At 39.9% G+C, this 26,061-nt stretch overlaps 1 protein-coding gene across 1 annotated transcript; it reads right to left on the bottom strand.

Moving 5' to 3' along the window:
- Nucleotides 1-893: 893 nt before the first annotated feature.
- LOC311615748 (uncharacterized protein C1orf141) lies at nt 894-25,513 on the bottom strand (the record flags this gene model as incomplete). The annotated part of the gene is made up of 4 exons (XM_084871188.1): nt 894-1,475; nt 3,813-3,975; nt 23,343-23,500; nt 25,439-25,513. 4 exons carry the CDS (start codon nt 25,511-25,513, stop codon nt 894-896), a joined length of 978 nt encoding a protein of 325 aa, XP_084727314.1.
- Nucleotides 25,514-26,061: the final 548 nt, after the last annotated feature.

Here is a 26,061-nt window from a genome sequence, read left to right as displayed (position 1 = left end):
TTAATCTATATGTTATTGCCTCCTACTGGCCAAACATATGAACAGCCGTAGGTTATTCCCCAATCTGACAATGTTTCTGTACAGAAACCCTGGCCTTTGGAGTGTATATCTCCACCTTGACTTAGGATAAATTATGTTAATAAAAAGTAAGGGTTCTGGAGACAAAGAGAACTTAGCTCCTTTAGCTAAAGTCCCTCTGACTCCCAATGCCTTTCAAAATTATCTTTCATTGCTGGACTCTTGCTTCAGTTACACCTGGCCTTTCTCCAAATTGCTGTACCCTTCTTAGCTCTGGAGCAAGAACCCCAGCAATGGGGCATCGCCTTCCCTTGATCGCCTGGTGGCCTCCCACCCCTGAGGGCTCCCAAATTGTGAGAGGGGGTAGGCTGGTCTGAGGGACCCCCCTCCAGAGCATGAGTTTTCATGCACCAGGCCTATAGTGCAAAATATTTTTCAAGGATTATCCACAATGCTGATATGATTAATTACAAATACATCAGATTAATGTTACATTTATTTTATTTTAGTTTCAATTATAGAGCAAAATTATCGATGTTATTTGGCTTCCAATAGTGAATTTCCAGAATCAGTCTGACATTCTTGGTCCAAATCAAACTTTACTGGAGGAATGCTGGTGATTAAGGACCAAATGGGGGTAATAGAAATTCATGAACTAATTCTCTTATTAATATTATTTCTTAATTTTGTTCTTTTACCTTGTAAAAACATTGATTTTTTTTTCTTAAACAGAGTTCTATTGATTTATAACTCCAATTTATATGCCATCCACTAGGACAGTACTATTTAGACAAGAATTTCTTCTATGATCTTGAAACTTTGTTCTTTGCTTCTTGTTACTCAAGTATTACCGCAAAAAATATTTTATGAGGCATTTAATTTTCACTTGAAAAGGTTAGCAAATCATCCAGTGGAGTTACAGTTTGTATTATATGGACTTGGAGTTTGTTTTTTAAAGGCTTTGAACAACATTCGACAGGTGAAGCACTGAATTTGCTCGTTGGTTTTACTGTAGACAACATTCTTTCAAATTTGCCAATTTTAGCACTTGTTTCTTCAATGACAGTTTTACCAAGTAAACCTACAAATGTTTTTGTTAGGCTGGAAAAAGGCTCTGAGAAATTATAGGATTTCTCAGATATGTTTTTGGAAGTTTGCGCAATACTTTTCTTTAGTTTATCTTCTATAACTCTGCAACCCATTGCAAAAGATATCACTTGCATACGCTTCCTCCACGCTGTAGGCATGGTTCTTTTAGGTTTGGAAGAAGTAATCCTTTGATTATTAATTAAAGGTTTGAGAATTTCACGATTTCTTTCTAAAACAAAATTTACTCTTTTCTGTGGTTCACTGATTTTATTTTCCATAAATTCAAGCAGAAACCTATTTCTTGTCAAAAGAAACATTTGTACATATCTAGTCTCATGAAAAATTATGGGATTTGTATCATTTTGTTCCTGTGAATTAAAGAAAAGAGTACTTAATCATCAGTCTATTGAGGCAAAAAGGCTACATATATTTTTAAACATAAAATAAAATACTCAGGAAAGATAATAGGAGTTTTAAATATGAACAATAGTGATATTCAAACGCACACACAAAAACAAGTACTTGTATGTGTCATATTTCCTTCTCTTCTTAATATTTTATCAGGATGTTAGGATTTAAAATCTGTTAGGATTAAAAGCTTTGGGCCTTCTAAAACCCTTTTACAAATAAGGTGGGATATTGGTAGAACAAAACATCATTCTGACATTTCTTAGATTTCCAGTCCAGAAATAAGCATATAAAAAAATGGATTGAGTCAAAGGTCATAAGAGATATAAGTGATTATAAACCCAAACTACAAAGCCTGGATATCCTAGTAAATAATTCAGAAAAATCTAAAATTATCTTTAAAACAGTTATATTTATTATTGTACCCCAACACTTAACACATAAAAAGTGCTTAATATATATCTGCAGAATAAAGTAGCTAAAATAATAGATTGACTTTAAAATAGACTATTTTTATCACAGTAGTAACACAATATGTATGTACAAGCTTCTCATGAAACTCTTCCCCACATTTCTATTCTAGAGCAAAAAAATTAACTCTAAGGAAACTGTTAAATATAAATGTTATCAGTGTTTAGTTTACAATAACTGCTACTTTTTCTTTAGATATCCTATATAATAAAAGGGTAACATATTCTTTTATTGATGTTCACTCAACCGTTTGACCAGTTGCTATGATGTGCACTGACTACCAGGTAGCAGATGCTCTGACTAGTAGGTTAGCTTGTTGCTGAGGTCTGGCCAATTGGGACTGTGTGAGGCAGGCCAGACACAACCTGGAATGCTCCCACAGACCCTCTCCAGCCCCAATCTTGCACTGGTGTGGTCCCCCTGACTGGCCTGCATCCTCTCACAATCTGGGATCCCTTGGGGGATATTGGAGAGCTGGTTTCGGCCTGATCCCTGGAGGCCCCACTGATGCATGAATCTGTGCACCTGGCCTCTAGTATAATCCTATATAATAAAAGGCTAATATGCAAATTGATTGAATGGCAGAACGACCAGTTGCTGTGATGCACACTGATCACCAGGGGACCCATGCTCAATGCAGGAGCTGCCCCCTGGTGGTCAGCATGCTTCCACAGGGAAAGTGCTGTTCAGCCAGAAGCCAGGCTCACGGCTGGTGAGTGCAGTGGCGGTGGCCAGAGTCTCTCCTGCCTCCAAGGCAGCGCTAAGGATGTCTGACTGTTGGGAAGTGGGCCTAAGCCATCAGTTGGACATCCCCCCAAGGGCTCCTGGACTGCTAGAGAGTGCAGGCTGGGTTTAGGGGACACCCCTACCCCCATTGAGTGTATGAATCTTATACTCTGGGCCTCTAGTTAATAAAATAAGAAACTAAGATCTATCTAATTATATATTAGTACACTTAGTTTAAAGACATGTTAATGCCTATGATTTCCTTCAAAATGACAGAATAATCCATTGGTAATGCCAATGTTGTCCACTTCAGTAGTGGAGATGTGTCATATTTTTGTTCTGTACAATACGTTAAAGGAATTTTTCACCTTTCAAATCTATGTGCCTTTAGGGAGAAGCAGGCACTGGTTGTATCAGCCTCTCTTGAGCTTAGGGCATAGGCATGTGACCTGGGCTCTATCAGTAAGGTATATCAAAGACAAGTCTTTAATTCAGAAAAAGCAAGGACTATGAAAAAATATTAAAGCTATTTTAGTGAGGATGGTGATAGATAGATATATCTATAGCTTTGAAGGGCAGCAGTGGCAAGGGTCTTTGAAAGAGTATCCCCTGCCCAGAATCAGAGTTGTTAACTGTCATTGGTGACAATAGCATGGGCCCCAGTGGAGCAGTTTGAGGCTGTAACTTGGTGACTTTTGACTACTCAGCTTTCAAGCCAGCCTGTCTTTCCAGCCTTCCTAGAGACTCTGTGAGCTGCCAAATAGCCTTTAGTAAATCGATTTTCTGCTTGAAATAGCTGACGTACATTGACAGAAAAGTGATGCATGATCCACTTTTTTTAAAAATACCATTTTTATTTCATATTTCCTTACAATCAAGAAAATTTGATAAAGCCTTCTTCATTTGAAAGCATGTGGAATGTTCAGCTGGTGCAGAGGAACCCCCAGTTTGGGAGTGAAGGTTTTAAAAAGAGCATTAGGACTTTAAAGTGTGTGAAATCAAAAGAAGGGTTTACCAAAGATTCTGGTCACTAAAACATGATATTCCCACAAGTCGTGGAATACACACATTTACTGAACAACAGTAGATATTCTTATTACCTTGTGAGCAATGACTGTCTTTGCCGGACTAGTGCTGATTATCTTGGTGGTTGGCTTTTTCAATTCATCCTCCAAGCATAAGGGTAGCAAGCTTTTCGTTCCTTCTGAATGATACTCAATTCTGACAGATTTATTTTCTCTTGAACAAAAATGAGCTTTTTTTCTGAAAATGAACATAAGTTCAGCATAAATGTCTATAGGGATGATTTCAGCTTGCCAGTTTTTGTCTGCCCCAATTCCTCAAAGTCTCTGCCAACATCTCCCCCAAACTCTTTGCTATAGATCAGACAAGACATGGCTTCCTGCCTGGTTTGGGGAAAAAGGGGAGATGGAGGAAGGGACAGGAAAAGTGGTGGAAGCAAGACAGTAATCTGTGTGTCTCTTTGGTTTTTCATTGGGGGAAGGAATAGTATGTAGGTTGAGAACACCAAAGATAGAGAGGTATTTCCACATCCTTTGTTGAAATTCTGGGAGAAAGTGCTTTGTAGGATGGCTTCTGCCAACATAAGGTGGCCCCAGCTTTGTTAACAGGATGGAATAGTGTGGTTAGACAGAGAGGATATAATTTTCATGCTAGATCTCCCTTGGTTCTCATGTGGCATGGACACTGAGTTTAGGCTTGCCAAGAAGCTTGTCATTGCAAGGATGGGGTAACCCATAGCAAGGGCTTGGCATATGTGATGGACAATCAAAGAGCAGATGAAGGAGATGGAAGAGACTCAGAAAGTCCTACCATACTGATGAGCAGTAAGAGTGGACTGTATCAAAATTCAGAAAGAATAGACCATATGTACATGAACCAGAGATAGCAGTAGTCACAGAACATCTAGGAATGAGACCAGCAGTACAGGATATTGAGAATGACCCTTGGTCAAGTACTTTTCCTCAGTCAAAGTCCAGTGAGCCCCTCACTCATCTACTCAGATACAATCTTGGAAAGAAAGAGGACTGAGGTAAACCTAAAGAGACTAAATATTATTGCTCCAAACAAATTTCAAAGCACACTGGATTAAGATGATTATTTTTTCATTACACAGTGTTTGAGGAATCTCAACTATTGTAGTCTCTCCATTTATTCTACTACGTCTTTCTCTCCATTTGACTGTAAACTTGCAGTAGATAGGTCATATGTTCAAGGTTCGCATGTAATGCTGACTAGCTGAGAAGTCTAGGATCAGCCATTGGATTGTAGTATGAGTCTAAGTAGTAATAAGTCAGAATAAATCCATTCTGGTCTTTTAGAAAATGAAAGCAGAACTTTTCCTATTAGAAACATCTTTGAACAGAATGAAATATTTAAAAATTTAAAATAAAATACCTTTTATATGCATAATCTTTTAAGTAGACAACTGAACCAAATGATTCCTTAGGTTTTTTTTCAGTTTGAGCTGAAATTATAAAAAATTGTCATAAAAGGCACATATATATTATGACATTTAGAAAATACCTTATATAAAATATTTTACAATATAAAATAACATAGAAAAACACCAGGTTTTGTGCCTTACCTGTAGTAGTTACTCAGTCAAAATTTCTTTTTTTAAAACCTATCTTTACTGTTGAAAGTATTATAGATGTCCCCTTTTATTTTATTTATTTATGCCAGAAGCCAGTTCCAGAATGTCATAACTGCAAGAGTTAAATCAAAAGGTTGATGGAATTTGGAGACTCAACAAGGGCTGAGTCACATATTTTATTGCTTATTGGGAATGGCTAAAGGCATTTCCCCAAACCTGAGAAGGATGATTGTTGCCAGACAGCTCAGGGCATCTTAATCTACATGTTATTGCTTCCTACTGGCCAAACACCTGAATAGCCATAGGCTACTCCCCAGTCTGACAATGCTTCTGTAAGAACCCTACCCTTTGAAGTGTATAGCTCTACCTTGCTTTAGGACAATTTGGGTTAATAAAATGCAAGGGGTCCTGAGACAAGGAGAACTTGGTTTCTTCAGCCAGGTTCCTCTACCTCCAATGCCTTTCAAAATTATCTTTTGTCTATGGACTCTTAAGTTATACACAGCCTTTCTCTAGATTGCTGAATCCTTCTTAATGCCAGAACAAGAACCCCGACACATTTATTTTTAAATATGTTTTTATTGCCCTGGCTGGTTTAGTTCAGAGGTTAGAGCATCAGCCCATAGACTGAAGGGTCTTGGGTTCAATTCCCACTCAAGGACATTTACCTTGGCTGCAGGTTCCCCAGCCCCAGTAGGGGCATGCCAATCAATGTCTCTCTCATGTTGATGTTTCTCTCTCTTGAAATCAAAGGGAAAAAATATCCTTGGGTGAGGATTTAAAAATTAAAATTATATATCCTCTCTAACAAAGAGGGAATATGCTAATTGACTGCCACACCCTCACAAAGATGGCAGGGCCCACAGCCACGAGATGGCGACACCAGTCCCCTCACCCCCGCCTCATCCAGCCTCAGTCCCCTCCTCATGCCTGCTTCATCTAGCTTTAGTCCCCCAGTCCCTTCAGGACTGCCTCATTGAGCCAGAGTCCCCCAGACCCCTCAGCCCTGCCCCCAAGGCAGGGAGGGGCACGGTAGCAGGTTCCACATGCCTCATCCAACTAGAGTCCCCAGTCCCCTCAGCCCTGCCTCATCCAATCTCAGTCACCCAGTCCCCTGAGGCCCACCTCATCCAGTTAGAGTACCCAGTCCCCTCAGCCCTGCAAGAGAAGGCAGTTGAGGGTGATTGGGTTTGTAGGGGAGGGCATTTGGGGACAATCATGCAAGCAGGGGAGCAGTTAGGCAGCAATCAGGCTAGCAGGAGAGTGGTTAGGGGACTATCAGGCTGGCGGGCAGAGTGGTTAGGGACAATCAGGCAGTCAGGCAGGCAGGCAAGTGGTTAGAAGCCAGCAGTCCAAGATTGTGAGAGGGATGTTCAACTGCTGTTTTAGGCCCGATTTTGCAGGGATTATATATATATATATATATATATATATATATATATATATATATATATATATAGTTGATTTTTGAGAGAGGAAGGGACAGAAACATCAATGATGAGAGGGAATCGTTGATTGGCTGCCTCTTGAATGCCCCCTACTAGGGATTGAATTACAACCCTGGCCAGGAATCAACCATGACCTCCTGGTTCATAGGTAGATACTCAACCACTGAGCCACATTGGTTGGGCAGATTTTCTTTCTGTTTTAAATAAAATAAAATAAAATAAAATCCTCACTCAAGGACACATTCATTGATTACTTTATAGAGAGCAGATGGGAGATAGTGAGACCAACTGAGTACCAACAAAGGTGGTTAAAGATTTTCTTAATGCTTATGCCTAAAAGTTAGGTGCAATTAAATTTTCAGTTATTTCAACATTAACACACAGTATGTATACCTGTAAATGAAGTAGCAACTTTTCCTTTCTTATAAGCATCAGATTGAATGCTGGGTTTAGAAGAAGAGATTGTAGAACCCGATGTTCTTTTATGTTCTTGTCTATATTTATGGTGTGGAAATAGATACCGTAAGGGCTTAGCATAGTCTACCTAAAATTCAGGGAGGGGAAAAAGGAAAACTTTTTTTTAGAAATAGTTTCTTTCCATGTGTCTATTGGGTATTTATACTTGCTTATTCACCTTTGGAATATCTAATTATGATGACTAATAGCTTTCTAGTTCTATAAATACTTTAAAATATGTTTACTTAATTCTTAAAAACACAAAACAAAACAAAACAAAAAACAACCCTGTGAGATGGGTGTTATTATCATTTATAGGTAATAACAAATGTTATTATCATTTATAGGTAATAACAAATTTATAGGTAAGGAAACAAATGTACAGAAATTTAAAAATTTGCCCATGCTCATACTTACTAATTTTTACTTTCTCTATCTTTAAAACCTAGCCTTTTGATCCATATAAAACTTATTTTTCCAAGTGTAGGGAAAGTCTGAAGTTAAAATACTGAGAAACAAATAGCCTTCTCAATTTAAACAGAGGCTTTACTTGTTCATACATAGAGTCAATACAGCAAAATAACCCCGAGTAAAGGAGGAGAAACTGGAACAAATTATCCAGATTTCCCTAAATTAGAGTCTCAGATTGGCTCCATCTGTTTTTACTTAAATACACATATCTAGATGCCCAAAACATACATATGCATATGTAAATATAAACTATAATTTATGAATCTTCATCAACAAGCCAAATATGTATTTAGCACCCACAATTGTTGTTCACACTAGGCACAGAATATATGTAGTTCTGGATAATATATGATAAAAATAAAGCATATGATAAAAATATAGGCCACAAAGAACTCACATTAAAAAATTTTTTTTTTTTTTAAATAGATTTTTATAGAGAGGGAAGGAGGAAGAGAGAGAGAAACATTGATCAGTTGCCTCCGGAATGCACCCCAACCAGGGATTGGACCCAAAACCTAGATATGTGCCTTGACAGGAATTGACCCTGCCATTTTTTTGTGTATGGGAAGATGTTCCAGCTGACTGAGCCACACTGGCCAGGGTGAGCTCACATTCTTATTGGATAGATATGATTAGCATACATGAAACATATATACTTAGACGGGTTGTCATGACCAGACGGACGACCGGTCCAGGCAGGAGCTCTGTGCAAGTGCACTGGGCCCCCTGCCAGGAGCGGAGAAAGCGGAGAATGGGTAGGAATGGCCCAATTGCGTGTGGCTGGGCGGCCTCGGGGGTGCAGATGGATGGACTGCGCTGGACGGACCACGTTGGATGGCGCTCGCGGGCTGCGAGGAAGGCCGCAGAGGTACTGAGCTGTTAGGGCGGTGGCCTGCGGGGTCAGCAAGGCGGGGGTGCCAGGTAGGCCCCAGGTTCTTGGGCGCTGCCAGGGGAGCATGGCCATCCAGAGTGGGAGAAAAAGCCCTTCTTTCCGGAAGAACAAGGATGGTTTAAACGTGCAGAGATAAATTGCGGCAGTACCGACATGGCTATGTGAGTTCCCCCAGCTGCCTGTCGATGCCCAACCGTGGGGTTCACTGTGGGGCGTAGGCCTGGATGTGGGCCAGGACGTGGCCTTGGCAGCCAGACCCACCCCTGGCGTCGCCTCAGCATCAGGACTTCACGATGTCACTCCAAGTGGCCATCGCTGTGGTCTGTGGGTCCCAGTGAGCCGGCACCATGTGTGCTCAGGGCAGTGCTCTCTGTGTTTCCATTGAAAGCACACCATAGCCGAAACCGGTTTGGCTCAGTGGTAGAGCGTCGGTCTGCGGACTGAAGGGTCCCGGGTTCAATTTCGGTCAAGGGCGTGTACCTTGGTTGCGGGCACATCCCCAGTGGGGGGTGTGCAAGAGGCAGCTGATTGATGATTCTCTCTCATCGATGTTTCTAACTCTCTATCCCTCTCTCTTCCTCTCTGTAAAAAATCAATAAAATATATTTTAAAAAAAAAAAAAGGAAAAGCACATCATATGTGATGGGTGCTGTTGATTCCTTAAGGTTGAAACGGGGCAGCCTGAACTTGCTTACAATGCTATCTTTTCTCACAGTCTCCTCGGGGAACCGGCAGCAACTGGAGTGCCAGCTTGGCCATCCCACACAGCTAGATGCCACCAGGAAGCACAGAAATGCCAAAGCCCCAATGGAACCCATTGCGAAACAAACCCCAGTTCACATGTTGGAGTGGATACAAGAAAACGGTGACACCTGTTGGACTTCAGCTGGGGCTGTGCCCGCAGGTCTGTCTGCAGGGTTCCTGCACCCTGCCCATGGCCCATTTGGCTAAGGAAGCTCTGCAAGCCCTGATTCTGGAGTTATGGATCTTAGCAAGCAGGCAGGTGCACAAAGGTAGAGTCAAAAATAGCAAGGTTAGACTCGGTGTGAGTGTGTGCATTTATACTCATACTAGAGGCCCAGTGCACAAAATTCGTTCACAGGAGGGTGGGGTGTCCCTCAGCCTAGCCTGCACCCTCTCCAATCTGGGATCCCTAGAGGGATGTCTGATTGCCTGATCCACTAGGATCGGGCCAAAATGGGCAGTCAGACATCCCTCTCACAATCCAGGACTGCTAGCTCCCAACTGCTCACCTGCCTGCCTTCCTGATTGCCCCTAACTGCTTCTGCCTGCCAGCCTGATCACTCCCTGACTACTCCCATGCCAGCCTGATTGATGCCTAACTGCTCCGTGCCAGCCTGTTTGCCCCTAACTGCCCTCTCCTGCAGGCTTGATCACCCATAACTGCCCTCCCCTGATGGCCATCTTGTGATGGCAATCTTGTGTCCACATGGGGCAGCCATCTTGTGTGTTGGAATGATGGTCAATCTGCATATTAATCTTTTGTTAGATAGGATAGAGGCCTGGTGCACGGGTGGGGGCTGGCTGGTTTGCCCCGAAGGGTGTCCCGGATCAGGGTGGGGGTTCCCTTGGGGTGTGGGGCAGCCTGGGCGAGGGGCCTGTGGTGGTTTTCAGGCCAGCCACACCCCCTGGTGACCCAAGCAGAGGCCCTGGTATCTGGGGTTTATTTATCTTCTACAATTGAAACTTTGTAGCCTGGAGTGGAGCCAAGCCTTCTGCTTGCTCTGTGGTGCCAGCCATTTCTGTTGGGACTTATGTATCTTCTATAATTGAAACTTTGTAGCCTTAAGTGGAGGACTGGGCTGGCCAGGGTGTGTGGAAAGCTTTGCTTCCTCCATCACCAGGGGCAATCCTAGCCTCCTGTTCTTTTCAGCTCCGTGGCTGCCGCCATTTCTGTTTGGATTCATCTATCTACTATTACTGAAACTTTGTAGCCTTAAGTGGAGGCCTAGGTCAGCAAGGACAGGTGGAAAGCTTGGCTTCCTCCATTGCCAGGGAAACCCAAGCTTCCCTCTTGCTCTCTGTGGCCGTAGCCATCTTGGTTGGGTTTATTTGCATATTTGCTTCTGATTGGCTTTTGGGCATGGCTTGTGGGTGTGGCTTATGGGTGTTGTGCAGTGGTGGTTAATTTGCATATTACTTTTTTATTAGATAGGATATGCCCATTTCCCCCAGTCTTTTTCTGAGCTGTTTGAGAGCATGCTCTGCATTTGACAGGATGCCCAGATATTCTCCTATGTATTTCCCAAAAGCAGGCACTCCTACATAACAATTCTCCACCCGACCATACGAGAAAATCTCCATTCAAATGGTATTAAGGTTCAATTCACAGACCCCATTTGAATTCTGACAACTGTGTCAACAATGTTCCCCACTCCCACTTCCAGAAACCCATCCACATAGGATGGATCCTCTGTCATTCCTGTTCCTGACTGTTTTTCAGTTTTAACTAAAAGTCATAGATATTTTCCCTAAAAAAATAAAATAAAATAAAATAAAATAAAATAAAATAAAATAAAATAAAATAAAATAAAAATAAAGAAAGACCCACTGGTGCTCCGAGTTAGGAGATAGTGGTACTGTGAGGGGGATGTCTGACTGCCAGCGGGAACGGGCTTAAACTGGCAGTCGGACATCTCCTGAGAGGTCCCAGATTGAAGAAGGTGTAGGCTGGGCTGAGGAACTTCCCCCGTCACTGTGTACAAATTTTGTGCACTGGGCCACTAGTGAGTAAATAATGTAGTAGAGTAATATCACTAAGAACCAAACTAATCAATAAATAAGGAGGCATTTAAAAAAAGGGGAATATTGCCGAAACCAGTTTGACTCAGTGGATAGAGCGTCGGTCTGTGGACTAAAGGGTCCCAGGTTCGATTCCGGTCAGGGGCATGTACCTTGGTTGCGGGTACATCCCTAGTGGGGGGTGTGCAGGAGGCGACTGGTTGATGTTTCTCTCTCATCGACGTTTCTAGCTCTCTATCCCTCTCCCTTCCTCTCTGTGAAAAATCAATAAAAAAATAAATAAATAAATAAATAAAAAAGGGGAATATCAGTGAGGGCTAAAATAGACAAAAAATATTTCATCAATGAGGAAAAACTTAATACTAGGATTTGAAGATGAGGCTATTTCAGAAGCCCAAAGTATTCATAAGAAGAACAAGAAAACAGTATATTTAGAGCAGGAGGCATTTACTATTTATTGAGTATAAAAGATAAGTTTGAATAGTTAAGGAGAGTTGTAAGAGAAATAGACTACAGATATGAACATGAAACAGAAACTTTAACATAAAAATTACAAAAATTTACTTGAGAAGAAAACCTGTTATGATAATTTATTATAACTAGAAGCCTGGTGCGCGAATTTGTGCACAGGTGGCGGCCGGCTGGCCTGTCCTGATGGGGGCTGATTGAATCAGGCTGGCAGGGCAAGGGGACATGGGAGGTTGGCCAGCCCTGCCCCTCATGGGGGATGAACTGAGGGAGGAGCTGGTCAGGGGGGCCACAGGATGTTGGCTGGCCAGCCCTGCCCTTGATGGGGGGGAGGGAAAGAGCAATCAGGGGTGGGACCTGGAGGGGAGAGAGGCCACGGCTGATTGGGGCCCTGATTGAGCCGGTTGGCTGCTGCAGTGTACATCATAGCAACTGGTTGTTCTGGTCATTCTGGTTGTTCTGGTCGTTCCAGTCACTGGGCTTTTATATATAGAGATTATATAATCTAAATAACCATCCCATGCTCAAAAATGGTCTTGGATACACATCAGAAGATTAACAAATACATATATATTTTCATATTTAAAATTAAACATTTAAGTTATGTGTGTACAGATTATGATGCCCTGTCTTAACCAACTTTATGGTAACTGCTAGTTCTTATCATATTTAATACAAAATAATTTCTATTGTACTGATTGTCCAACAAATAACATATTATTTCCTCTGTTATCTCCATAAAGTTTTCCATCATAACAGAGATAAAATTTTATGCTTTTGAATCCTAAAACTCATTTGCATTTTGGATTGGTAGAATATATACAAAATTATTTGGGTTAATTTGAATTGCTATTAAGTAATTGTAAGCACACAAATTAAACCTACCTCATTTGAATCCTTAAGATAAAGAAAAGATTTTTTACATCTTGGTTTTTTATTTTCTTCTACTGGTTCTAAAGAAACAAATAAAAACTTAAAATGATATTTCTACACTATTAGTCTACTTTTAATTTATCTCAATAAACTATTTTCTTTACATATAGTAAAATTTTTAGAAATGTAGTTTGATAATCTTGTTTGCTTACATAGAATTGCTTTCACATGTTTAGAGCTAAATCTATTCTAGAATAATGTGCTTTAGAAGTGAATTTCTATTAACAGAATACAAGTGTGTGTTTTTTAATACATTTTTTAATTGATTTTAGAGAGGAAAGTAGAGGGAGAGAAAGATAGAAACATCAATAATGAGAATCATCAATTGTCTGCCTCCTGCATGCCCCTATTGGGGATCGAGCCTGCAATCCAGGCATGTGCCCTGATTAGGAATCGAACCATGACCTCCTGGTTCATAAGTTGACACTCAACCATTGAGCCACATCAGCTGGACAACAGAATAAGTTTTGATTACTTACTATAATATGATAACCCCATCTCCAAATATGAGTTTTATTAATCTGGTTATCACTTAATGGACTGTCTCGAAGTAGGCATAATATAGGGTAAAACATACAGACTTTGCATTTAGATAGCCTGGGACCCAAACCTACATTCCTTTATGAGAGTTAGGTAGCCTTAGGGAAGTTATTTAATCCCACCGGGTCCTCACCTTTTAAGTGGAAATGATAGTCCTTATCTTAATAGGGATGCTGTGAGACTTAAATGAGATTTAAAAAAAAATAGATGTAATAGCCGAAGCCGGTTTGGCTCAGTGGTAGAGCATCGGGTCTGCGGACTGAAAGGTCCCAGGTTCGATTCCGGGCAAGGGCTTGTAAGTTGGTTGCGGGCACATCCCCGGTAGGGGGTGTGCAAGAGGCAGCTGGTCGATGTTTCTCTCTCATCGACGTTTCTCGCTCTCTATCCCTCTCTCTTCCTCTCTGTAAAAAATCAATAAAATATATTTTAAAAAAATAAAATAAAAAATAAAAATAGATGTAATAAACAAATATAGTGTGTGGTATTCATTCGATCAATGGTTATTTGTTGACCACCTACAATATGCCAGGCACTGGTGCTAGACTCTGGAATGGTAACTCCTGCCCAATGATGCTTACATTTTAGTGGGTAATGCAGAAAATAAACAAGAGACAACGAAGTGAATAATTATAAATGGAGATATATGCTGTGACAGAAATAAACAGATGTTGGTGAATGATAATAATACATGGGGGTATCTCTCTCTCAAGAATAATACATGGGGGTATAATTTAAAAAGGGTAGCTGCTTTGTACTGAATATTTGTGTCCCACCCACAATGTATATGTTGAAGCTTTGATCCTCAATGTGATAATATTTGGAAGTGAGCCTATGGAAGGTAATTAGGTGGGGCCCCATGATGGGATTAGTGCCTTTATAAGAAGAGCTAGGAGGGAGCCGACAGGAAAGAAAGGTGGCTGTCTGCAAACCGGGAAGAGGACCTTCCCCAAACCTGACCCGGATCTCAGACTTCCAAACTCCAGAACTGGGGGAAATACGTATTTGTTGTTTCAGCCACCCACGCTATAGCAGGTTGTTACAGCAGCCTGAACTGAGAGAGAAATTGGTACCGAGAAGTGGGGTGTTGCTGTAAATACCTAAAAATATGTTGCTGTAAATACCTAAAAATATGGAAGTGGCTTTCGGCGTGGGTAGAGGCTGAAAGAGTTTTGATGTGCATGCTAGAAAAAGTCAATATGTCCATAAAGGGATTTTAAAGGCAATTCTGGTGAGAACTAAGAAAGAGGAGAGCTATAGAGAAAGCTTCCATCTTCTTAGATAATACATAAGTAATCATGTGCAGAAATGTTGGTAGAAATACGAATGGTAAAGGCCATTATGATGAACTGAAAATAAATTCAGAATTTTTCTTTCTAGAATAATAAACATAAAAATATCTTCTTAATTATATAAATTACCCATTCTGATATTTAACATCTCTTTCTCTTAGGAAATTCTTCTTTTTAGCTTACCAAAATCTTTCACACTGCAGTTATAATCCATAACTTTTGAGTAAATGCTTTTAACAGAGATCAAGTTATCAAGAACCTTTAAGATAAAAATATTAAAATGTATAATAAAAACATGCATTTATATATCAAAGGAGAAATAAATACATTACACAAAATATTACCTGTTGACTTGTTTTCTTGATTTTTTATATTTGTTGGCGCAGCATGTAATCTTAATTTTAACTTCTCAAAATCACTCTTTCTCGGTTTAGGCTTATTTTTTAAGGGGACATAGCTGGAAAATAAAATTAATGTAATTAAAATAATCAGAAAATGTATAAAGCTAATCTAAAAAATAAATTTGGCCCTAACCGGTTTGGCTCGGTGGATAGAGCATTAGCCTGTGGACTGAAGGGTCCAGGTTTGATTTTGATCCTGGCATGTACCTTGGTTGCGGGCACATCCCCAGTAGGGAGTGTGCAGGAGGCAGCTGATCAATGTTTCCCTCTCATCAATGTTTTTAACTCTCCTTTTCTCTTTATTGGCACCAAGCGTTTTATTTCTTCTAAAAATTCCCTTTCAATCCTCTTATATTACATAAATTGTTTCTAACTCTCTATCCCTCTCCCTTCCTTTCTGTTAAAAATCAATAAAATATATTTAAAAAAATAAATTTGGACAACTGTGGTGATGTCCCTGTTATATAGATTTGGATGTTTTTGTGTTAACATATTATAGTAAAAAGTGTAAAAGATTGGGACTGATAAGCAGGAGCTGAAAAAAACTAGTAATATTCACTCAAAATAAGAAGAGACAGGAAACTGCTATTGTCATAAAATTGAGGGCAGTTAAGAAAGCGGTTGTTCAGGAGCTTTTAGAAAAATATGCTGGAAAGTGATAAATGAGATACTGGGGACATTGCAATGAATCAATGTGATGAAACATAGAGTTAGGATCAGTTCAGATACCAGATCACAGTATTTATCCTATATAATAAAAAGGTAATGTGCAGAATGACCAGAATGCCTGTGGCCACTTGCCCTGGCCAGCCTCCCAGTGCCCCCCCCCTACCCCCCATGATCAGGGGCAGGGCCAGCTGGCAAACGGCGTATGGCCCCTCGCCCTGATGGCCCCATTCTCCAATGGCCCTCCCACTCTGATCGGTATGTAAGAAAGTTAATGGTATATAATTCATGATATTTCTGACCTCTAAGTGCTTATAATCCATGATTCAATCCTTAGACCTCAGACACTCACCTGTAGTTGGTATTACCCAATCCCACACCTTTAAATATTACCTATACACTAGGTCCTTGGGTTACATTGGAGATCCAATCCTACGTGACGTAACATGGTTTTTGCCATAAGTCAGAACCAACCTATATAAGCATCTATGTCACTCACATGGAGCACATACACAGCAGTGATGAAGTGAAACAATAAAAAAATTTAAAAGATAACAATTCCTGACCTTTATTTGTGGCAAATAAGTAATAAAAAACATAAAGCACATATGTACATATGTCAAAACGATGGAACTTTTTTATAAAGACTGTAAATGGGAGATGGTGACATAAGTTGAGTCTGACGTAACCCGAGGATTGCCTGTTATACTGATGTCCCCATATACAGACTAGACCCCAAACTCTTGCTTGAACTCCAGATTTATATATTTAACTGCTACATGACTTCTGCATTTAGGTGTATTATAACCATCTCAAACTTAAGATATTTTAAACGAAATTTTTGCTTACACCTTCTTCCCAGTCGGTTCCTCATCCTGGCTTCCTCTTCTCCATTCAGGCAGAGGCTTAGTACAGAAATTCTAGTCATCTTTGATTTCTTTCTCTCCTTCCCTATTCCCAATCTGTTAGCAAATCTCACTAGAGATTTGTTTATTATAGTCACCATGCTGTATATTATATCTCGAGGACATTTATCTTATAACTGGAAATTTGTACCTTTTGATCACTTTCACTCATTTCACCAGCTATGTTCTTTATGAGTAGAGTTGGCCAGAAAATAACAATGAGAGAGAAGATGGTAACAATGGCCAGATAAAAAATTTTGTTGTTTCCCTCTTCCTCCTCCATTACTCCTATATAGAAGGGTGCTGGAAAATATTTAATAACTTTTTCCCTGATGTTAGTTGATATTTTCATTTACATTAAAAAATAATACTGCCAAGACCGATTTTGCTCAGTGGATAGAGCGTCAGCGTGCGGACTGAAAGGTCCCAGGTTCGATTCCGATCAAGGGCATGTACCTTGGTTGCGGCCACATCCCCAGTGTGGGGTGTGCAGGAGGCAGCGATTCGGTGTTTCTGTTTCATCGATGTTTCTAACTCTATCTCTCTCCCTTCCTCTCTGTAAAAAAAATCAATAAAATATATTTTAAAAAAAGAAAGAAATAATATGAAAGTGAACAATGAAAACATATATTGGACCTTCACATATTCATCAATGACATACGTTACTTCTTTGCTGAGACAGAGAATAGTTTTTGAATATGAGAAGAATATTTCCACAATTTTAATTTTTGCTATTTAAAATATAATGGTTACAGGCAAGAGACGTACTTTTAAGTTTAATGTTCATCATTAACATTTACTCCTTAACTTTTTAAAATCTAGTCATACAATATATACAAATTTGATTTGTAATATTTGTCAATTTTTATGATGAAAATATTTCCAAGGTTGATTTCAAGCTACCAGTGGGACATCATTGAATATGGAACTGGGAAAAAATGTGTAGTAGCATGATAATACATAATAGTTTTACCATATGGACACAATACATGTAAATAATTTCAAGGCTATCCTACTTAATAAAAGTGTAGTATGCAAATTAACCATCACTCTGCTCAAGTCACGCCCACAAACCATGCCCAGCAGCCAATCAGAGTGAGTATGCAAATTAACCCCAACCAAGATGGCTGCAGCCACAGAGAGCAGTTGAGAGGCTTGGGTTTCCCCGGCAAAGAGGAATTTATTTTTCCCCTTTGGGATGCTGGGGGGCATGGCCGACCTGCAAACCACCACAGGCCCCTCGCCCAGGCCACCCCACACTCCAATGGAATCCCCGCCCTGATCCATGACACCCTTCAGGGCAAACCAACTGGCCCCCATCTATGCACCAGGCCTCTATGCTATCTAATAAAAGAGTAGTATGCAGATTGACCATCACTCCAACACACAAGATGGCTGCCCCCATGTGGTCAAAGATCCTGCCTCCATGTGGACACAAGATGGCCACCACAAGATGGCCAGCAGGGGTGGGCAGTTGGGAAGGACCAGGCCTGCAAGAGAGGGCAGTTGTGGGTGATCAGGCCTGCAAGGAAGGGCAGTGGGGGCGATCAACCCTGCAGGGGAGGGCATTTAGGGGTGGCCAGGCTGGCAGAGGAAGGAAGTTGAGGGCAAACAGGCTGGTAGGGGAGCAGTTAGACATCAATCAGGCTGGTATGTGAGTGGTTATGGGGTTATCAGACTGGCAGGCAGAAGTGTTTAGGGGCAATCAGGAAGGCAGGCAGGTAAGCAGTTGAGAGCTAGCAGTCTTGGATTGTGAGAGGGATGTCAGACTGCTCATTTAGATCCAACATCCCTCAAGGGGTCCCAGATTGGAGAGGGTGCAGGCTGGGCTGAGGGACACCCCCCCCACTCCGTGCACGAATTTCATGCATCGAAACTTTAGTAGATAATAAAAAGTAATAAAATACTTAGGAAGTGATAAATTTTGAGTAATGTCTTTGTTTTTAGTATATCTTTGAATTCTTAGTTTACATAATTTGATTTTAATTATAAGTGTTTAATAACCAGTTTCTTTCTTAAAAGTAGGTGTGAAGGACTATGAAAGGTCTGAGACTTGACCTTACTTACAAACTAACAAGTTAGAGTGTCAAAGTTTTATCTTGCTGGCAGAAAACATGAGACTCCTGGATCAGAGGCATTGGACCATTTGTTATTCATAGCAAAAGAGCAACAAGCAGAGTGCCAGATGACACCTGCACACACAATTGGTTATATCACAGGAATGGAACCCTAGCTCAAGGAACCCAAATTTTTATAATGGACAGTAACATGCCTGCTCTTGATCAGAAGACAGTACTATCTCTGTCTTCCAAGGCTGTTTGCTACATAAACATCCTGAAATGACTGTCAGAAAGGCAGCCAGTGCCTCTGCTCATACAATATATAAAAATACAAGAGACTATGAAGAATTTTCTCCCAACAGTATGAAAAATGAATGAGAAAGCTAAGAGCCTAGAAATAAAAACTGTGTTTAAGCACTGGTTTCTCATATAATATGAGAAATAAAACTTGGAATTATAAATTTTGTGAGTTAATTCCCAGTTCAAGCGTTTTTTTCTGGCACCATAAACAATTTTGAATGCATTTTTGTATAATAAAGTTTGTATCTTTGTATTATTCATAGTCATATTTCATTTTATTTTGGATAAAATATTTCTTCAAATAAGTTCCTCAGAAAGAATACATAGGTAGGTGACATTCTAAAATCTTTCATTTTCAAAAATATTATTCTCAAATATAAATGATGATTTATCCAAATAGAGGATTCCAGGATTGCCATTCAGTTCAAAGGCTGAAAACGGTTTTTCTGTTTTCCAGCTTTAGAAATGCAGATGAGACATATGAAACTCATTTTATTTCCTTTTCTTTGTAATTAACCAATGTTTTTTCCTGACTTTGGTATAATTTTTCCATAAGTCTAGCACTTGGTAATCCTTTTGATCTGAAAATTCATATCTGCCTTCAAAAATGGGCATATTTTTCTAATATTTTTTTATTTTTCTTACCATTTGTTTCTCTCTCTCCTGATTTATGTATTAGGTATATATTTAGATATTGATTATCCTGAAACCTTACTACATATATTTTCAATCTGATTCCCATTTCTTTCTTTTTTTTTTTTTTTAATATATTTTATTGATTTTTTACAGAGAGGAAGAGAGAGGGATAAAGAGCCAGAAACATCAATCAATGAGAGAGAATCATCGATCAGCTGCCTGTTGCGCACGCCCTACTGGAGATATGCCCGCAACCAAGGTACATGCCCTTGACCAGAATCGAACCCGGACCCTTCAGTCCCCAAGCCGACGCTCTATCCATTGAGCCAAACCGGTTTCGGCCCATTTCTTTCTTTTTTAAAATTTTTGTAAGATTGTGTCTCTCTTTGATCTTCTAGATTAGGGGTGTCGAACTCAATCAGAGAAGGGGCCAAAATCTAAAATCCAGCCTAAATCGAGGGCCGAATGGTTTACTGAACAGTCATAAACTGACAATGTCATAAACTGACAGCGGAGTGCAGTGATGACAGCGCGGTGCGGGCCACATTGCAAGGCCTGGCGGGCTGGATTTGGCCCGCAGGCCTTGTGTTTGACACAAGTGTTCTAGATTATTAATCCAATTTGCAATTGTATTCTATTTTTAAATTTTCCTACTCAGTTTTTGATTGTGAAATGCTTTTTTAAGACCCCCTTCCCCACCCACTCATTATTTGTCCTCAAGATACATATTTTCTAAGGTTCTCTTCTGCTTCCTCTTATAAATACTCCTTATTTAGGGGTTATCTCTTCTAGTTGTCCTCACCTCCCTCCTTCATGTGAGGCCTCCTGAGATTTCTCCTTGACTATTCATTTCAGTGAGTTTTTATCCCTTCAGCACCTATGAAGGTCAAGTGATTCTTCCATTTATCTAAAAAAATTCTTTTTTTAATTTTAAAATCTTTATTGTTTAAAGTATTGTATGTCTCCCTTTTCCTCCATTGACCTCTCCCCATTCATTCCTACCTCCCCTAAAAAAGTTCTTAATCTACCTACTTGCCCTAACTTACTATTTCTCACTACTTTATACATGGTAAAATTGCCATTATCAGACGATAATCCAGCACTGAATGCTTAAGTAATGAAAAAAGTCACTTCATCTCTCTTACTAAAATTCCTTATTACAGGTGGTTTTCTAAAGAGACTTTTGTTAAAAAGAGCATGGCTCTTTTGTAAAAGGTCCAATTATAAAAAGTTGCAGAGAAGATCGTGTTTGGTGTTTATTGAGAAATATTAAAGACTCTATCCCAATTAAATGCAAAGGACTGGGAGATATTTTTGAAAGATTATAAAACTTTGCTTATCAGAAAAGTGATCCAGGTGATAAAGGCTATCAGTTCCTTTTTATCTAAGAGAGATGCAGAAATCCCGAGCTAATAATAACATAGAAAAATGTCTCTGGCAGTTACTGACAAAGAAGCCTTAAGAATTGAATGATTTTTCAATCTTACCTTTATATAGGAATCATCTCTGGGAAATCTTAAAAATAGTAATGGCTGGGCAGCACTCCAAACCGATTAAAATAGAACCCAATTATTTTAAAGCTCCCCTGGTAATACTAATGTACATACTGGTATGTGTTGGAAATGACTACTCTGAAAGCAAAGCTCAGCTGCAAATAAACCCGGGCACGTTTGATCACCGCCTGTCGCTATGATATCCAGTAAGCCAAGGAAAAGAATGGAACGAATGCTGGTATTAGGCAGTATGATTACAGTGGGACATACAGAGCAGTGACTCAGAGGGTGGTACCCCGAGCAGCAACGTCAATGTCAGTATTACCTGGAAACTTACTGAACATGCAAATTATCAGGCCCCTACTTTATCAAAAGCTCTGGAGGCAGGGCCCAGCAACCTGTGTTTTAGCGAGCCCTTCGTGTGTGCGAACCTCTGTGCTAAAGGGAGTGTTGCTCTGTTGTTAGTGTCCATAGGAATCACTTGTAGGATCTTGTTGACTGTAGCTTCTGTCTAGGAAGGGGCTAGAGTTTCTGCACTTCAAACAAGTTCCCAAGTGACACGGATACTGCTTGTTGGAAGGCCACACTTTGAACAGCAAGAGGCTAGAGATCAAAAAAGAGCAGGCAGTCTCTGGTAGGAGGTGGCAGTCTTGGTGTAAACTTGAGGCCAAGCTGGAAGCTGTGTGGACTGGATCTGACACCTTGTCTAGGTGTTGGAGTGGGGTTTGTGAGCATTGGTGGAGACTCCTAGCTTGGTTATTATTTCAGGGGTCCTCAAACTTTTTAAAGTGGGGGCCAGATCACGGTCCCTCAGAGAGCTGGAGGGCCGGACTATATGAACTACTAATCCCTACTGTAACACCTTGGCTGCGCTCACTGCCCAAAAAAACTGGCGGGTAGGATCAGACTCCCCTGGGGGCTGCATGTGGCCCACAGGCCGTAGTTTGAAGACCCCTGACAGGAGCTGCTCAAGATTTGGAGGAACTGAATCTATACAGTTTAATCGTATAACCAGCATAGCATTCTCCATATGAAGATGAAAACTTTCTGCCTTATGCTCTGCTATTTAAGTAAATATAGACAGAGCAAAATTAAGCAGTCTATATTATATTTTGCTCTGTCTAGAAAAGAACTCATGGCAAGATGGGATGCCTCCCAGAAGAGGCAGTTTCTGGAGATAATATGACTTTAGTAAGGGGTCGGGTTTTCTGAGGCGCCCTCATCATTTTTAATGACCTCTTTTGCTGTTTTTAATGATATTTCTAAGATCCAAATCTGCCTATGCATTGACCTGTGTAAACCTTTTGGTCGCTCCTTACTGGTTTTGACCAAAGCTGTTTCGTAGGCTCATAAGGCCTTTGGTGATCTGGCCTTTGTTTCCTCTTTAGCCTCACTTCTTTAGCTTTCACCTCCCCTCCCCGTATTCAAGTCTAGCAACAGTGAATTACTTTTGATTTCTCAAATTAAGCGAGCTTTTGAAAGGGCAGGGCAGGGCTAACTCCTGATCCTTCATTTTGTAACTGGACCCTAGCCCTCACCCAACCAATCGGGGTCAGCCAAGCAGTGACATCACCACCTTTATAAAACCCATTGATTTGTTGAAGCTCGCTCTCTTCTGCCACGCCGCTGTCTGTGTAAGTGGGACAGAGCCCATGCTAGCATGAAATAAAAGGCTCTTTTGTGTTATTTTTGCATTGGACTCGGCTCCCTGGTGGTCTTTGGGGATCACGAAATCTGGGCATAACACTTTCCTTTGACTCTATTGGTTAAAGTTTAAAATAAATCCGGACAATCTGTGGCCATACAGCATGGCTCAAGGAAGGCCTTCCTTTAAAAATTCAGAATTGTAATTACTATCTGTAGTAGTGAAATAATATAATGAATAATTTATAAACTTTAAAAAATATATATATTTTATTGATTTTTTACGGAGAGGAAGGGAGAAGGATAGAGAGCTAGAAACATGAATGAGAGCGAAACACTGACTAACTGCCTCCTGCACGCCCCCCCCACCGGGGATGTGCCTACAACCAATGTACATGCCCTTGCCCAGAATCGAACCTAGGACCTTTCAATCCGCAGACCAACGCTCTATCACTGAGCCAAACTGGTTTCAGCAATATAAACTATTTTTAATGCTTATCTAGCATATTCTACCGTAACTCATAACCATTATGAAATATACCTATGTTTGACAAAGCTTACATTAATATAGACTGCAAAATATAAGACAAATCTAAAGTAATACTTTAAAATTCCAAGTTGAAAGTTTGAAGTAGTTACCATGGTTACCTTTTAGTTTTTATAATACTGTGTGGCTTGTCTTCTCTGCTCTGTGATACTGTCACAGATGTAGATGTAGCAGAAATAGCCTCTTTGGATTCCAATTGAAAATCAAATGTCAGGGGTCTAACAAAAGTCTTCCTTATGTAACTCTGAACACTGTTTTCCTGCAACAAAGACAAAGTTTTAACACCTTGAAAAAAGAGTGCTTTTCATATAGGGAAAATCCTGTGTGGAAAGGACAAAATTCACCTCACTTTACACACACACACACACACAACACACACACACCACACACACACAAACACCACACACTCACACACACACTCTCACACACACTCACACACACACACACCACACACACACTCTCACACACTCACACACACACACATACACACACACACACACACACACACACACACACTCTCACACACACTCTCACACACACTCACACACACACACATACACACACACGCTCACACACACACACACTCACACACACACTGCACATACACACACACTCACACACACACACCACACACACACTCACACACACACACACACACACCACACACACACACATACACACACTCACACACACACACCACACACCCACACATACACACACTCACACACACTCGCACACACACACATACACATACACACACACACACACTTTATGTGTAGTCAATACAGATTGAAAATTGGGGCCCTTGTACACCAATTTTTTATGTCGCTGCTGTGTGACCTGAGCTGCTCTTTGCCTATATATGAAATGAGGGTGTTGGACTAGATAATGGTGAAGGCTCCCTCCTAATTCCCAAATTTAGAAATTAGGAACAACCTATATCTTTAGGAAAGACAATGTTGATATGTAGAGTTATTGGAACCATAGCAGGCCTGTTTCTCCAACCTGTTCCTCTTCCTGACACCACACATGTGTGAAGATCACATAATTTGTCTAGTAGCATGAGCAAGTACTCGAGTTAGAAAGCAATCAAAGGAGAACTTTGTTCAAATATTTACATAGATGGACAGAAGGGGAATAAGGAGTGCTAAAGAGTAAGCTAAGGAGCCAAAAATCTTCTATAAAAAATTATCTCAGAGAACAACAGCACAGAGGAACAAAGAGATAAAAAAAAATTTAAAGCAAATCAAAGGATATGAGATCTTTTGCTTCTGCCAATGAAGTTAGATTAAGCACTATGGGAATTGCCTTTCTGCTTCAAACTACTTAGAAAACCAGACAAAATATAGGAAGACAGCTGGAAGCAGGCATTAGAAAACAAGCAGAGCCACAATCCCTGAAAACAGGGGAAACAAATGAGGTAAAACCTACTATAGCCCAGTTTACGTCTTGGAGGCAGTTTCCAGGCTGAGGCACAGGGAGGGGGAACTCAAACCAAACCTTGTGGCCTTGACCTTGTTGAGTTTAAGAGACAAATTTCACCAGCAATCACTCTTGGGCATTCACTTCAGAGATATTTGTTTACTTAAAAACCTGTAACAAATATTCATAGCTGCTTTATTTTACCTTATTTTTTAGCTGAGCTACTGGCCAAGCACCAAGTAAATAATTTTTAACATGCTTAACATGTAAGAATAACAGGTGTAGCCCTAGTCAGTTTGACTTAGTGGACAGAGCATTAGCTTGAGAACTGAAGGGTCCCAGGCTTGATTCCAGTAAGGGGCACATTCCCAGTTGTGGGCTCAATCCCTTTAGGGGTGTGCAGGAGGCAGCCAATCAATGATTCTCTCTCATCATTGATGTTTCTATCTTTCTCTCCCTCTCCCTTCCTATCTGAAATCAATAAAAAAATATTTTTAAAAAAGAATAACAGGTGCAGTCACATTTACTATTTGACTGCCTAGTATCTTAAGCAGTTTAAATACATCATAACCTAATATGGCTCCTATCTAGAAGTTACCTTATATTTAATTAATTCTTTATAGCGCATCCACTTGCACAGATGACTCAACTAACATATTTGTTTTTGCAAATTAATTTATATCTTCATATTAACTAAGAAGTAAAAATAATCACTTACTTTTGAAATGAAAACCTTTTAATACTTAAATTAAATCTTAGCTTTTATTTTACAAACCTTTATTCTTCTGGCCAAAAGTACCTTTGCTTGCTCATTTAGAATTTCTAACTTCTTTACAATTCTTTCTGCCATTGTCAATCAGTAAATTTCTATTTAAAAAGGAGAAGAATAAAACAATTTAAACATATTATTGACTTGGCATAACGAGAGACACCTTTATTTTACTGTTTTAGGTAAAAAATAAAAAACTGTATAAATAGATCATGGAATAAATCATAGAAGTGTAGAGGTCAAAGCTTTTAGGTAGTAAGTCGCATAATCAGAACTCTCAGATGTTTGTGGGCCTGGGAATTTTTAAATGTATGATAAGGTGAGTTGAAGAAAATTCAAGATTACCATATGAGAAGCAGATGTGACTCATACTTTTTTTTTTCTCTTCTTTTTTGTTCTCTTTGTGACTCATACTTGAATATGCAGCGTGATTTATATCTATTTTCTTTTGTCATGATATAATTTTAATAAAAGTAAAGAGCTCACATTTATATAATCATGTGCATTAAAATTTAATTGATTGGTGATCTAAAACTGTTAATATGGCACTTCTATTCCCCCTCTGTGTTTCTTAAAGGTAGAAACCATGCTTAATTCATCTTTGCATCCCTAATACCTGACAACCGAAA

This window comes from Pipistrellus hanaki, assembly GCF_964339955.1.
Source record: "Pipistrellus hanaki genome assembly, chromosome: 2".
NCBI lineage: Eukaryota > Metazoa > Chordata > Mammalia > Chiroptera > Vespertilionidae > Pipistrellus > Pipistrellus hanaki.
Note: the sequence above shows the minus strand (reverse complement) of the source record. Positions and strands in the feature narration are given on the sequence as shown.